Source organism: Macrotis lagotis, chromosome X (assembly GCF_037893015.1).
Source record: "Macrotis lagotis isolate mMagLag1 chromosome X, bilby.v1.9.chrom.fasta, whole genome shotgun sequence".
NCBI lineage: Eukaryota > Metazoa > Chordata > Mammalia > Peramelemorphia > Peramelidae > Macrotis > Macrotis lagotis.
Window position 1 is genome coordinate 288,364,281 of NC_133666.1, and position 16,266 is coordinate 288,380,546.

The 16,266-nt window shown below is 36.4% G+C and overlaps 1 protein-coding gene across 1 annotated transcript in view; it reads right to left on the reverse strand.

Annotated features, from left to right (window-relative positions):
• Positions 1–16,266, reverse strand: part of SPEF2 (sperm flagellar 2) — a 374,057-nt gene that overhangs the window by 179,434 nt on the left and 178,357 nt on the right. The window contains 1 exon segment of the mRNA XM_074206967.1: positions 11,988–12,111. Within this exon segment, the coding sequence (XP_074063068.1) occupies positions 11,988–12,111 (124 nt within the window).

Here is a 16,266-nt window from a genome sequence, read left to right on the forward strand (position 1 = left end):
TTTTATAGAGTGCCTTTAGGATTATAAAGCATTTGGCAAATTTTATCTCATTGTATCTGCACAGTAGTTCAGGGGCACTATTGTTATCTTTGTTTTACAGATGAGGAAGCTGAAGCACCTAAGGACCAAATGATTTGCCCTAGGTCATACAATAAATAAATATGTGAGGATGAATTTAAAGTTCTTGATTTCCAGTCCAGTACTCTATCTACTACTCTGACTGTTGAGTTGTTATGGTCATGTCTGACTCCTTATAACTCCATTTTGAGTTGTCTTGACAAAGATACTGGAATGGTTTGTCATTTCCTTTTTCAGTTCATGTTATAGATGAGTAAACTCAGGGTTAAGTGATTTATTCAGGGTCACACAGCTAGTGTGTGTCTGAGGTCAAATTTGAACTCAGAACTCCAGGCCTGGTGTTTTAGCCACTGCATCACCTGGCTGCCCCACTGCATTATTTAGCTGTTTCTAATCAGAATTAGGAAAAACTTCATGGAGGAGCTGGGGCCTGAGTGAATCTTTTTTGGAAGACAAGGATTGAGGGAGGCAAACGGGAGTGGAGTTTATTGAGGAGAGTCTATGTGATTGCAGAAATGTAGGATATGACAAGTTGCGTTTGTATAAGAACTACTAGCATAATCTGAGTGGATGGTAGAGTTCAGGGAGGGATATAGTATGAAATAAGACAGGAAAGGTAGATAGGAGCCAGAATGCAAGGACCATTCACTGCAAAATTAGAAAGAAGGCATTTAAATTATTAGATAAATCTTATTAATTCTACTGACCATAGGTAATAATTTTCTACTCATACCTTGGATTTTGTTTGCCTGCTTCTGGTTTCTATATTCCAAGAATTATCTCAAAGTGAGTTTTGATTTTCTGCTAAAGAAATTCACTTCTTTCTACAGCTGACCATCCACTTTCAGAGAAAGAACATGTATCCTTCTTGCCCCATGTTCAGGTATCTTCCATTAATTGTTCTTTGTGCAAGACCAGTATACTAGGATGTTTCCTTGAGGCAAATCTTCTTATCTATCACCTTAATGGCCAAGCCTTTTGATGAATTAGGGAGCTTTATTTTTCTACTCCAAGGGAACTTCCCTGTCCTAAGATCCCCCATTGGAAGAAATTCAACTGTACAATACTTTTCTATCTAGTCTCTAAAGGGTGTGAAAACTTTTCTGCCCCAAAGGACCTTGGATCATTCCAGGCTTGAACAGTGATGCTGACAACTATATCCCCTTCAAAGTTGTACATCAATGGGGCTTTTCCACACATGATGGTTTAAATTATAGATTCAGAGCTTTCTGTGACTTCGGCTAAGAAGTAAGCTGCTGAATAATACTTATTCCTGTCTATCATTTCAGTAAATCTGACTTCATTCAAATAATAACACTCATTTAAGTTGTAATAAACAACAACTTGGGATTCAAACCCAAGCAGTCTATTTGACTGAAATCATATATTTTATCCTAGATAATGGAAAGCCATTGAAGATTTCTGGGCAGAGAAGTAACATGGTGAAGCATATGCTTTAGGAAGATTTATGTAATCAATTAGATCTCTGGAAGATGGATTAGAGTTGAAGAAACAAATTAGGAATTTTGTTATATAATAATCCAAGTGAGAGACAATAAGGACTTGAACTAGGGGTGGTATCAACAAAAGTTGAAAAAAAAAGCTGAAAAGATGTCTGTTGTACAATTGTAGGATAAATGGCAAATAAAGAATTGAACATGAGAGAAAAAAAGAAAGGGTGATTCTGATGCTATATATATATATATATATATATATATATACATAAATGTATGTATATTTGGAATATATATGTATTTATATAAATACTATAAAGCTGTAAACATATAAATATATAATAAAATACTATATATACTCATAAGTTTACAGACTATACAAATTATTCTGAAGTTATAGGTCAATATGCATTTATGTTTATGCATATGTGTTTATATATATAATACACATATATTTACATCTTTAATATCATAATGAAATATGTATGCAAAATTTTTTTTATTTTTATTTTTTTAGGTTTTTGTATGGCAAATGGGATTAAGTGGCTTGCCTAAGGCCACACAGCTAGGTGATTATTGAGTGTTTGAGACCAGATTTGAACCCAGGTACTCCTGACTCCAGGGCCGGTGCTTTATCCACTGCATCACCTAGCTGCCCCAAAATATATTTTAAGTCTAGAGGCAGCAAGAAGATAATAGAGTGGGCAAGTCACATAATCTTTTCTTTCCAGAGTCTCCACATCTGTAAAATGGAGATAATAGTTCCTCTCTCCCAGACTATGAGGATAAAATGAGATCATAAATCCATTTTAATGTTAGAGAATAAAAAATGTCTTTGAATCCTAGTTACGTCAAGATGAAAGTCTAAAGGACGGCCTATAGACCACTCATGTTAAATGGTATGAGCTCTCACAGAATAGTGTCACACTTCATTTGTGTTTATCCTCTTAATATCTTTTACTATTATTTTGATTTTAGAATGGAATTCTCCAAAAATGTTATCTTAAGCATCATAAACTGAATCAATGAATCTTTTCTCATTGATTCAGGATTTTCTTTATGAGCATTGGTTCTGCTCACTAATGATGTTTGTCCTTCATTCTCAAAGAAGACCTTAACATCAAGGAAGTGATGCCATGACAAAAACATGTGAATTAGAATTGAGTGTGTGTGTGTGTGTGTGTGTGTGTGTGTGTGTGTGTATGTGGGAGACGGCTATGCTAAGTCACCAGTCTCACTTTCTCCTCCAGAATCATCTGGGTCTAGTGACCAAATATGAAGCAGCATGATTGGAAATGGCTCAGGATGTAGGGCAATCAGGGTTAAATAACTTGCTCAAAGTCACATAGCTAGTAAGTGTCAAAGGCTGAACTTGAACTCCCATCTTCCTGATTCCAAGGCCAGTGTTTTATCTACTGCTTCATGAAATTTCTAAAATGTGTAAATCTATTTGTCCATTAGCAAAATGGGCTCAAGTGGTACAAATTTAATATTTACTATGTGTGATATATGTGTATATGTGTGTGTTTGTGTATGTGTGTTTTAATAGTTTTTCAATGTATTCTCTTGCTTTTCAGTATCCTTTTGGGTCTTTTTTTGGGAGTCACACCTTTGAATTATCTACTAATGTGTTTGGACATAAGAACTAGATCAAGTTAGAAATCCAGATAAAAGGCTGCTAGGTGGCACAGTGGATAGAGCACTGGTCCTGGAGTCAGAAGTACCTGAATTCAAATGCAGCCTCAGACACTTAATAATTACCTAGCTGTGTGGCCTTGGGCAAGCCACTTAACCCCATTGCCTTGCAAAAAAGAGAAAGAAATCCAGGTAAATAGTAAGAGCAAGTGACCTTGAGTGACTCTCCTCTAAGTACAATATTTCATTCAGTGCCATCTATTTTCATTGTTCACAGGTTTGCTGACTTTTCAACTTCTTGACTATACTAGGATAAAATAGATTTCAGGAAACATTTCAGGTATGTGAAGTATTATTATATTAATATTGACAATTGTTTTTGGAATAGGCTGCAAATGATTTGGATCTGAGATCAACTTCCTTTTACTGATGTAATTTGGCAAATTTTTTATGTGAGAAATCCCTCAGTGCTTGGTTTCCACAGGGTGTAAGAGAAGGCTGTTAGTTAAGATATACATCGCAAAAACTGGGATCTGTCAAAGTCTACATGCAGGAATGTGGGAATTTGACAAAAGGGAAGATAGAGGAATTGACCCTAACCAATCAGGGAGAGGTCTTGCAACCTGACCTGGAGATGCAGGACCTGAGAACAGACCAAAGCCTGCTCCAACCAATAATTAGGTTCAAGCATCACAATTCACATGCCTACTGTGACAATTGAGGCTCAACAGCATAACATGTGTCATATAAAAAGGGAGAGGGAACATATTAAGATGGGCATGGGATGGACATATTGATTAGATTGTACCCCTGATGATTCAGACCAATGGCTGACTCAGAGGGGAGGAGAAATTGTATATAAAATTAGATATCAACACAATTTAGGGCTTTTCCCAGACTGGGGAAATTGCCCATTCTTGCAGGGATATTAATTAATAATACTATTTAAGCACTATTTAAGCAATTTAAGCAATTTTTATTATCACTGGTTATTTCTAACATTTTATAAAGTCTTAAAAAATTTCTTGGGGGCTAGGCTATTGAAACACAAGTTAATTTGATCAGAGTGACTAGCCAGTATATATGAGAGTCCATTCTTGAAACCAGATCATCCTGACTTTGTGAGACCAGCTTTCTATTCATCAACCTGGGTTGCTTCTTGATAAAAGGATTGAATATATAAACGTGTTCCCAGAATTAAGAAGTTTGATAAATCTGAAGTGTGATTCATTAACACTACTTATACTCATTTATCTCTTCCACCATCCATTGGCAATGTTAAGATTTGGGGTAAGTGGTCTTTGAAATCTTTTGCATTCCAAAAGACAAACATAGAGATCCACGTGTCTGCATAGAAAGCATTCAGTTTTTGAAATTAAATGATTAAGGATGGGGAAAATGGGATTAATAAGAATAGTAAAAATAATAATCAGTTTCCACAGTATTTTAAGGCTTGCAAAGCACTTTACATATACTATGTAATTTGAGAACTAAGAATGAATACAAATAAGTACTTAGAACCTGTGACCATGGACAGGCTAAGCCCAGAAGCAGAGAAATTTGCAAATGATAAATTCAACAATAGGGATTAAAAATGGTGCACAGAATAGGGAAGAGATAAAAGCTTTGATTGAGGCTAACTGTATGATATTAATAAACGGCAAAGAAAAAGCAGAATTATTCAACTTTGGGGGCACAGTGGATGGAGTGTGGAGACTAGAGTCAGAAAGAATTTAAAACCGGTCTAGGACACTTGATAGCTATGGGACCTTGGGCAAGTTACTTACTTCCTGTTTGCCTCAATTTCCTCATCTATAAAATGGGGGAAATAATAGTGCCTATGTTATAGGGTAGTTGTGAGGACCAAATGAGATAGAGTGCTTAGAACATTATCTGTTACAGAAAAAGCACAATAAAATTGTTAGCTATTATTATTATCCTAAAATTGGAAAGAATACAATGAAAATCATTGGAAGGGAATATAAGTCCAAGGTAGATGAAAAGATGGTAAGAATAGTCACTGTAAATACATTTTTGGGAGGGGTGGAGTCAAGATGGTGGCAAGAGAACAGCCTTTCCTAGGAGAGCTCTCCAAAATATTTCAAAAACCTAAAAATTATGACTCTAACTAAATTTTTGAGAGACAGAACCCAAGAAAGATCTAGTGAGGCAAATCTCCAGTCAAAGGTAACCTGGAAGACCATGGGAAGGCTCTGTTCCATGGGGCTAGAGGGGGCAGCAGCACAGCTAGGATCAACATGACAGAGCAAAGGAGTTCCAGCCTTCCAGGAGCAGCCCTTAGGGCACCTGGGTCCCTTGGAGCTCTGCCTCCTGGCAGGAGAAGCCATTTCCTGACCTGTCAACCCAGGGAGGCCCAAGCACAACTTGGAAGATCAGCATGGAAACCTCTGTCAGAGCAAGTGTGAAATCCAGACCAGCATGGCCCTCCTCAGCACAGCTGTGGCCCTCAATGCTGCCCAGATCCTAGGAAACAGAAGCATGCCCACAGAGCCACCTAGCAGGGAGCCTCCTGGCAGCTGCTCCAGAGCATTCAGCCCACAGAAGGTTGGGGGTAGGGGGTAGACTGTCAAGGTCTCTCCTCTGTCCCTGGGACAACACTCTGGGGCTTTGTTCATATTCAGACCCTGGTCACAATTTGGGCCACCATACTGTTATAGAGCAGGGACCCTCTTCACAGCCCTGGGGCAGAGGGGTATGCTTGTGGTTATCCACAGACTAGAGCATAGCCCAGGAGAGCAGTCAGAGCCTTTCATAAGACTTTGAAGAAACTGGCTACCTTCCTCCCCAGAGAGCCACATATCTCAATAATACTCAAAATTTCAGGAAGCACCCCAAAACCAACAAACAGGCTAGGGAAATGAGATAACATAAAGAAAGGAACTTGACCATAGACCATTACTTTGGTACCATGAAGTAACAAATCACAAACACAGAGGAAGAGAAAGTCCAAGCCTCTGCATTTAAAGACTCCAAGAAATATAGGAATTGGTCTCAGTCTATCTCAGAGTTCAAAAAAAAAATTTGAAAATCAAATAAGGGAGATAGAGGAAAAATTGGAAAGAGAAGTGAGAGAGATGCAGGAAAAACATGAAAACCAAGTTAGCAGCTTAAAGGTGATCCAAAAAAACTTCTGAAGAAAATAACATGTTAAAAAAATCAGTTTAGGTCAAATGGAAAAAGCAGTCCAAAAAGTTAATGAGGAGATATATATACGTTAAAAAGCAGAATTGGCCAGGTGGAAAAGAAGATAAGAAAGCTCTCTGAAGAAAACAACTCCTTCAATGTAGAATGGAGCTAAAGGAAGCTGATGACTTTGTGAGGAATCAAGACACAATAAAAAATATCAAAAGAATGAAAAACTAGAAGAAAATGTGAAATATCTCATCGAAAAAAACAACTGACCTGGAAAACAGATCCAGAGGAGACAATTTAAAATTATTGGGCTACCTGAAAGTCATGATCAGGAAAAGAGCCTGGACTTCATTTTTAAAGAATTTCTACAGGAACATTTCCCTGATTTCCTAGAAGCAGAGGGTAAAATAGAAATTGAAAAAAAATCCACCGATCTTCTCCTGAAAGAGATCCAAAAAAACAACCCCCAAGAATATTGTAGCCAAGTTCCAGAACTCCCAAGTCAAGGAGAAAATATTAGAAGCAGCCAGAAAGGACACAATTCAAATATCATGGAGCTACAGTTAGGATCACACAGGACTTATCACCATCCGCATTAAGGGCTTGCAGAGCTTGGAATATAATATTCTGGAAGTCAAAAGAGCTTGGAATGCAACTGAGAATCAACTACCCAGCTAAACTGAACCTCCTCTTCCAGGGAAAAAGATGGACTTACAATGAAACAGGGGAATTTCAAATGTTCCTGCTGTAGGGGTGGCTAGGTAGTGCAGTGGATAGAGCACTGGCCAGTCAGGAGTACCTGAGTTCAAATCCAGGCTCAGACATTTAATAATTACCCAGCTGTGTGACCTTGGGCAAGTCAATTAACCCCATTTGCCTTGGAAAAAAACCCTAAAAAAATATTAAATAAAATAAATCAAATGTTCCCACTGAGACAGCCAGAACTGAACAGAAAATCTGATCTTCAAGTACAGGACTCAGGTGATGCATAGAGAGGGTGGATGAGAAGGGTAAATTATGAGGGACTTAATGATGATAAACTGCCATGTATTCCTGCATGGGAATATGATACTGATAATACTCATATGAATCTTCTCATTTATTAGAGCAGTTAGAAGGAGCATATATAGACAAAGCACAGGAGGGAGCTGAATTTGAAGGTATAGTTTATTGTAAATCAATGTGTGAAAAGGAAATGTACTGAGAGAAATGGAAAGGAAAGGTAGAAAAGACTAAGGGATTTCATATAAAAGAGTCAAGAAATAGTTTTTTCAGTGGTATGGAAGGGGGAAAGGTGAGGAGGAATGAGGGAGTCTTCATTCTCATCAGAAATGGCTGATTTAATAGGGCATAGAAATCTAGAAGGAAAGGGTATGGGAGAAAGGGAACAGGGGGAGAGGAGGGGAGATGTAGGTGATAGAGGAGAGGGTAGATCATGAAAGAGGATAGTCAGATATAACATTTTCTTTTTTACATTTTGCAAGGTGGTGGGATTGGGTGGCTTGTCCAGGACCATGTGACTGGGTGGCTGCTGGGTCTCTAGGGTGGGATGTAGGTTTGGGGCCTCCTGGCCCCAGGACTGGTGCTCTGTGTACTGCACCACTCAGCTGCCTCAAAGCACACATTTGAAGAGGGAAAGAGTGAAAGGAGAGAGAAACTATAATAGATGGTAGTGGGGAGGAAAGGATGGAGGGAATTACAGTCAGCAACTGTGGAAAATTTTCCACAGCAACTCTGGAAAAATATGGGAGTAACTTCTCTGATGGACTTTTGATAAAGAATGCAATCCACCCTAGAGACAGAGCTGATGGTATTGGAACACACATTGAAGCACATTGTTTTTCTCTTTCTTTCACTTTCTTTCTCAGGATTTTTATTTTTTTGTAGGGGAGCAGGAATTGTTTACTCTTACAATAAGAATATTTTAGTAATGTGTAAATAAGTAAGAAAGTAAATTTTTATCTCACTCTAGGACCAGTGAAGTTACATGAGGGATACTTAAAGGGTACTTATGTTATATTGTTATAACCATTTGCCTTTAATCCTTGGGAACTAGAGGAAAATTTGTCATCTTGAATATCAAAGAAACAATTCAGATGTGTCTCAGGATAGTAATATGATTCTGGAAAGAGGGCATACTTTATTCAAAATAAAATAGGAAAATAGTGCAAGGGGAGAGAAAAGAAGAGGAATATTATGAAGAAGGTATAGTTTATATAGAAAAAAAACTCAGACCCATGAGTTGTGTTTTTTTTGGTTGTTGTATTGTTTGGGGTGGGGTAAGAATCATGTTAGAAAATATTTGGATGATAATCAATAGCTAGAAACAGAAGCTTTCATATCATCAAAATACTATAGACCATCTAGACATAGAGGAATGGTATTTTATAGTAGTGATTAGTGATGGGTAACTTCAGTTCTCTCTCTCTCTCTCTCTCTCTCTCTCTCTCTCTCTCTCTCTCTCTCTCTCTCTCGATCCCTGGGTCTGGAGCCAGGAAGATCTCAGTTCAAATTCAGCCTCAGAAATTTACTAGTTCTATTACTCTAGGCAATACCCATAATCTCTGTTTGCCTCAGTTTCCTCATAGTAAGATGGGGATATGATCATAACAACTACCTCTCAGGCTTATTGTGAAGATCAAATGAGAAAATATTTCAAAAACTATCAAAAGCCCTCAAGGAACAGTGAAAACAGTTAATACTTTCTTTTTTCAACTTGCTGTAATGATGATTCATTGTAACCTTAAAAAATGGATAGTTACTTTTGGAGAGGAACTTCTATTTTCCATCTGATCTTCAGATTAGTAGAGAGAAGTTGATTCAAGGCTTTGATAAATTGAAGACATCAGACACCGAAGAACTGTACTTAAGAGAACTTGTATATATGATTGCTGATTCATTGTCAGCAGTTACTGAAAGGTTATGGTAGATGTCATAGGATGGAAAATGGGCAAATGACCTCATTTTTCAAAAATAGGGAAGAGGCTTCTGTGGAAGAAGGTTGTGGGAGAAAGAATAGGAAAAGAAAGAAGGGTTTTAACTGAATAATAAGAAGGAAATTACATGGACAAGTGTAATGTTGCTAGAAACTTCAAAATATAGTCAACCTGAAAAAATTAGGATCTAAAATTATTAGAATCATTTGATAGAATAAAATCTAGTAAGCTAAATCTTGATGAGAATAATTGTAATGTCATACCCTTAGATACTAGAAATGTAAATAAATACAAGAAAAACAAAATTCAGACATTCAATTCAGTTAAGGCAATATAACATGTAAAAGGATTCTAAAAGTTGGGGCTGAATGTTGGAAAAAGAGAGAAAATACCCTTGTGAAGGCATGGTGGAAGATGTAGTAATAGCATGGCAACTATATTCTGTATGGGTCAACCATTTTGAAATCTTGAGCATGAAATTGAAGTCCAAAGAGGCATAGCCTCTGTTTTTCCTACTTGCAAATTTAAAGCAAGATATATTGAAAAAGGAAAAATTAATTGGGTAATGAACAGATGACTAAAGAGACGGTACCTGGGAATGAAACTTGGACTGTTGGATCATGACTTACAGTATAGGGTTTACAGATTCTTAGCTGGAGATTGATTATACCTAACAAAATTTGGAAATAATATATTTGCCAGAGTTTTTGCAAATCTATTCAAAAGTGCTTTAAATTAGAAAGGAAGGGAGAAGGAGATTGTCTTTGTATATCCTGACATACAATATTAGAGAATCAGACACAAAGAAGGAAGAATAGCAAGGAGGACATTTGCAAATTTACAGGTGATAAGGACCCCAAGTGGTAAAATCCATAGTTTTAAGAGTCTAATCACAAATGCCCAAAGTTTAGACAAAAGACAAGAGCTACTAGAGATCCCAACACAAAAAAGAAATCTGATTTCCTGGATTTCATTGCAACATGATAGTGTGAATACCTTGACAACCATTGCTCTGTGTGGGTATACCTTACTTATTCAAAAGGAACAGAATAGATAGAAGGGGAGCAATTGGAGTGAAGTTCTACACTCACATGAGTAAATTTAGGAACCCAGAGGGGAAAGCACAATGCAGAGTATTCAAGTAAATGTCAAAGGAGGGGGAAACAGAAATTATTTTGTCTTTGGAGTATCTTATAGACCACTATAGACAGAAAGAAGAATAGATGAGTTTAGAAAACAATATTTGTGGAGGCATGAGCTAGTAATGATGGAGAACTCCAATTATCCCAACATCTGCTGGAGCTCTCTGTCAGATGTAAATCAACTAATTGACATGCTTTAGGGAAGACTTTGTTCTTCAAAAGAGGAGTATTTGATTCACACTGCCTGTGGGGGGGTGGGGGGGAGGGACTGGTTGTGGTAGACTAAATTATGGGAATCCTGGGAATAAGTGACATTATATCCTATAATTCATAAAGAAGAGTCAATCAGAGTAGGTCTTGAGATTCTATAAAGGCATAGAGAGGAATAAAGAAACAACCATAGTTGACTCGAACACTTTCCTTAAAATGGAAGTCCAGGGAGGATTTAGATGAAGGGGTTTCATGGACTGAATGATCTACTAGGGTAGGTTGTTGGAGAATAAAGGAAGGAAAAAACCCTCAAGATCAAGGAACAGAACCTGGAAAGAAATAAAGGAATGGTTTAAAAAAAATCACAAGATTGGTGAAGACACAACTTGACAAGCAGTTTTGACAAGATTTGAGGGTTTTAGTAACTCAAGCTCAGTGAGTCAACAATATGACATGGTAGCTGAAAAAATCCATTAAGTGATGAATTATGCATTAAGTGATGTATCATGTCTAGTCCAAATTAAATTCTCCCCTGATGTGTTGTCATGTAGGATTGTTTTAGTTCTGGTCATCACCTTTTAGGAATGTTAACTATCAAGACTTAGGAGTTAATATGATAGCTATTTTTAAGTTAATCATATGGAACAGGGGTTGGGTTTTTAGTGCTTTGCTTCATTGGGTAGTACTAGAAATAATAAGCAAAAGCTGCAAGACAGATTTGAATTTGACATAAAGACGTGCCAACAACCGGAGATATGTAAAAATGGATTGGGTGAGGACTTAAAATGTGGATGGATGACTACTTTTCAGGAGTGTCATGAAGATAATTTCCTAAGAATAGGTTGGGCTACATAGCCACATAGGTCTTTTATACTTTGGGAGTCTTATTCTGTGAGTGAAGATAGACTTTTTTAATTGTTTAACACTGTACTCTAGTTGAGTCTAGTTGAAAGCTGTGTGACTATGCTTAATTCATTTCAGTTTCACTTTTCTCATCTGTAAATACTTGTTCTACTTTTCAGTTGTTGCGAGCAAAATATTCTATAAATTTCAAACAAAGAAAAAGTGACATTCTATGTCCCAGTTAATATGGCATTTCGAGGTATTGGTATTTCCTCTAATGGTACAGATGACAATGCATGCAGGTCTTTTCACTCCATGCAGCTATAGCCATAGTCTTTCATAAATCCACCCAATGTACTGTAGAAGACTTCCCCTGTGTGTTTTATATCACATGGGTATCATTTTATCACTTGGCTCTAATTCTTATCCATTATTCTATCTATACAACAAGTATTTATTTTCTAAGTTTTCTTAAAAGTGTATGGTTTCTAACAGAAAAACACTATAGAAAATAGATTCTTTTTTGGAATACTAACCTTTTTTCTTTCCTTCTAATTTTTTCTTTTTGCCTTTAGCAGCTTGCTGAGGAGATTTTTCTTTTGTTTCATCTGGCTTTTCTTTTTCTTCTTCTACTTTCCTCAAATGTATTTCAGTATTTACCTAGAAATGATATTATTTCATTGAAATTTGAAATTTTGTTTTGTTTGGCTTTAATGGTCAAAAAATTTTCTAATTTTTTTTTTGTTTAAAGTGATGGATGAGGAAGAAAGAGAACAATTATGAGACTTTGTAGCTGTCCTGCTGGGGCCTAGGGTCAATGTTTTTAAGCAGGAGAAGCATATAAACATTGCTAATATAGAGGTGAAACTGATTTCTTGCAACAAAATTTCCTGAATTGTAAATTGTCCTTGTCTTGAGGCAGGAGAAAGTACACAAGATTCTTTCAGGAGGGATTCTAAACAATGTTCAAGTTATTATTTCCAGTAAATAACCTCTCTCTCTATATACACACATTTCTCTGTCTCTTTTACTGTCTGTGTCTGTTTCTCCTATATCTTTTTCTGTTTTTAGCATTATCTCCATTTACCTCTAATTTTCATATTCAGTATTTTTTACAGTGCAGTGATAGTGCATTTAACAATTTGGTTAAGTGTTTCTCACTCAAGGGAAGCTGATGTTTTACTTCCCTAGTTCTTTAGTACTACCAAAAATGTTGTTCTCTGTAGTGGAATTTCCTTTCCATCTTGGTTTCCTTAGGATATATGGTTAGAAGTCATGATTCTGAGTCCAAGGGGATTAACATTTTAGATATTTTAGAGCAAAATTTCAAATTACCTTCCTGAATGGTTGGCCTAATTTATAGTTCCATCATGTATATTACTATGACTATATTTCTGTATTGTACTCAAAATTTACATTTCCATCTTTTGCCATCTTTTCCAATTTGTTGGAAGGTGAAATCTTCAAATTGTTTTAATTTACATTTTATTATCATGTCTTTTGAGAACTGTTTTTATAGATTATATTTGAAAAATGCTGTTCTGGACCATTGTAGCAAAACCAAATAGCTAATAGGACCCAACCACCTTTTATATTACTTCCATGTGAAAATGGATTTCAGATTCAATTCTGGAAAAAAAAATAAATCAGTTTAGATTAAACTTTTTCTTTTTTTGGAACCCTATTAATATTTATAGTTTGTACCACATAATTAGACACTTAATTATTCTCTACTTAGTCTTATCTCTCAAAAAAATTGTATGTTCCCTGAGATCAGAAACTGATTTCAAATGCTTAGAATGGGTGCCCAATAAATACATGCTGATAAATTTATTTTTCAGTATTGTACAGCATTCATTTCATGTCTGTTCTTAGTGAAACATTGTTACATATAGAATAGTTTTTAGGAATTGAATGAATTTTCCTTGAGATCAAGTCCTTTTTTTTTTTTAATTGAATCCTTTGGGCAACCTAATGAAGTCTATAGATCCCCACTCAGAATAATGATTTTAAATAAAACAATGAAACACATATAAGTACAAAGGAAAACAATTATACATGTATATAAACACACATATTAAATAAGTTCACATATTCAAACTTAAGAATTCATTTTAGTAACCTTTTGGATATAAATGCATTTCAACTTCAAAACCATCTTTTCCAATTCTTGGTAAACTGAAGGTGGCTAGTATTTGTCCTATAAAATGTAGGCAATTCATTTTCCAACTAGCTAAAGAAAAACATGACAAGCTAGTAATTTTGTTTTAAATCTGATATTTCTGCTTTGTCAACATCTCTGTGATGATGATCATAATAACGATTATTATCATCTTCATTTTCCTAGGCTGTTTGCCTCAAGGTCTCTAGGTCCCTTTCAAAATTAAAATGAAAAAGCAATATCTTTAGTTACCTAAATAATACGATGGGTAAAGACTTTGTGAAAGTTATTTTCATGTGTTGATAGTTAAATCTAATTTGTTTCTTTGAAATCATTTTGTACTGGCTAATTAGAATAATGTTTTGCCAAAATTAAAACAACATACAAAATGGGCAACTACTGGCTGGAAAATCACATGTGTTGAATTGTGTTATTGTTGTTTTCTTCTGGATTTGTTTTGATCTTCTCTGTCACCATAGTATCTTTCTATGATCAGGACATCCCCCTACCCCCCCTCATTTTCTAGCCTATTTTATGACTTTTAAAATTGAACTCTGGCCCTAGGGTACAGAGGGAATTGTGTTAAGACCCCTGAGAAGGGTGGGTGAAGAGGGAGGTAGAAGGGGCTGGGGAGAAGGGGAAGTTGGGTAGGTGTGGCAGGTAAGGGGGTGAGGACAGGGAACTAGGGATAAGGGGGACTGGGGGAAGAGGGGTTGGTAGGGGGCTGGAAGGAAAGGGGAGGTGACAGGGGGTTAAGGGAAGGAGGGAGTAGAGGTGGCAGATGCTGGTGGGGAAATGAGGGCAGGCATGTGGCAAAAGGAGAGACAGGAGGAATGAGGAGTAGGAGGTGGCAGGGTGGAAGGAGGGAAGTAGCAGATGAGGAAAGAGGAGATGGTGGGTTTGGGGTGGAGCAGGAAGAAGTTATTAGATACAATTTTGCACTGTACTGGGCTCCCCTTTTCCCAAATGAGACTGACTTTTCTTCAGTCCTTATAAATTACCTTGGATTGTAAAATTGTTTCACCCAATCTTTTGTGGGTTCTGTTGCTCCAGAATTCATTTTGAAGAATGATTTAAAAGTTATTTCAAAGGAAACTAGAGAGAGAACTCAGATAATTTCCTACCTTTTCTCTACCATTCTAGTTCCACCTCCCCAAATATTCAATTACCATAACTTGAACAGCACTGATTCTAAAAGATCCTGTAGCAATTAACTAAAATTAAATTAATCTCTTTTGGAGCAGGAAGGATCTCTTTTATCAGCTTCTAATGGTCAATGCTTCCACTAGTTTCCCTAGCTTCCCTTTAGGATCAAATGAGTTGGTGAAGTGACTTCCTACAAGTCTTGCAGCTAGAACACAGAGCTAGTACACAAAACCAGGTCTTTTGTCCAAAAATCCACTGGTTTTTCCCACCATAGCAAATGATGATGATGATGATGATGATGATGATGATGATGATGACTTTGTAATTGAACATCCCTTCTATCATCCCTATGATTTATTTGACTGTAAGAAATAATAAATGAAATTAGCCAAGACTCTCTGCATTACAGGACATATATAAAAAGGAGGACTGACTAAGGAGAGAAAGATTCCTCTCTTTCTACTCTGCTGAACCTTATCCTTATTGTTAATAAATATTGATTGGATGACACTTCACTGTCACTGGCACTGGGTTTAAGTGTTGGGCATATAATGATGCTTAAGATGTAGTCCTAGATCTTAAGGAGCTTACAGGCTAATTGGGGAGGCAGCTCATATATAAAGCTAGAGAATACTACAAAGTAAAAGAAGCTTAGTGCTAAATGAATGTTAGAGTGATTGTGTGACACCAATATCCAGAGGAGGAAGAAGTTAGAGAGACCTGGGATGGTTGGAGCAGATTTCTGGAAGAAACAGAACTAGGGTTGTAACTGAAGTTAGGACAGAATTTAGATGGGCTGAAAGGGTTAATTCAATTGATTCCAAGAAGGGAGAATTGTGAGAGGAAGGAAAAGGTAGATAATGATGTGCTTGTCAAGACTGCAGAGCAATAATATCTATCCATCTTTATTTTTATTTTACTTTATTTTATTTTATTTTGCTTGGCAAGAGCTAAAGATTTGAATATGGGAACAGGACTAAAGTTGAAGAAAGACCTTAATGTTAAATTGCTGAAGACCTTGATTACTCTTCAAGGGGAGTGAATACATATATGATGTATATCAAGCATGGAATAATAAAGGATAAGAGTTCTGGACTTATAATCAGGAAGAAGTGGTTTCAAACCCTGTCTGTGGCAATTATAAGCTGTATGACTCTGGATAAATCTTTTAATCTTTCTCAAATTTTACTTTTCTCATCTGTGAAATAGAAATAATAGCAACTATTTGATTGGATTGTTTGGAGGCTAAAACTGAGATGATAAAGTGTCTGCCAGACTCTCTCCCTCTCTACCTCCTTACACACACACACACACACACACACACACACACAAATGAAAAATATGTGTATATATATACATACATAATATGTATGTATACATATATGTCTATACACATATATTTGTATATATGTAAATCTATTAAACACATACATCTATGTATATCTATCCATCCATCCATCCATTCATTCTTGCTCTCTCTCTCTCTCTCTCTCTCTCTCTCTCTCTCT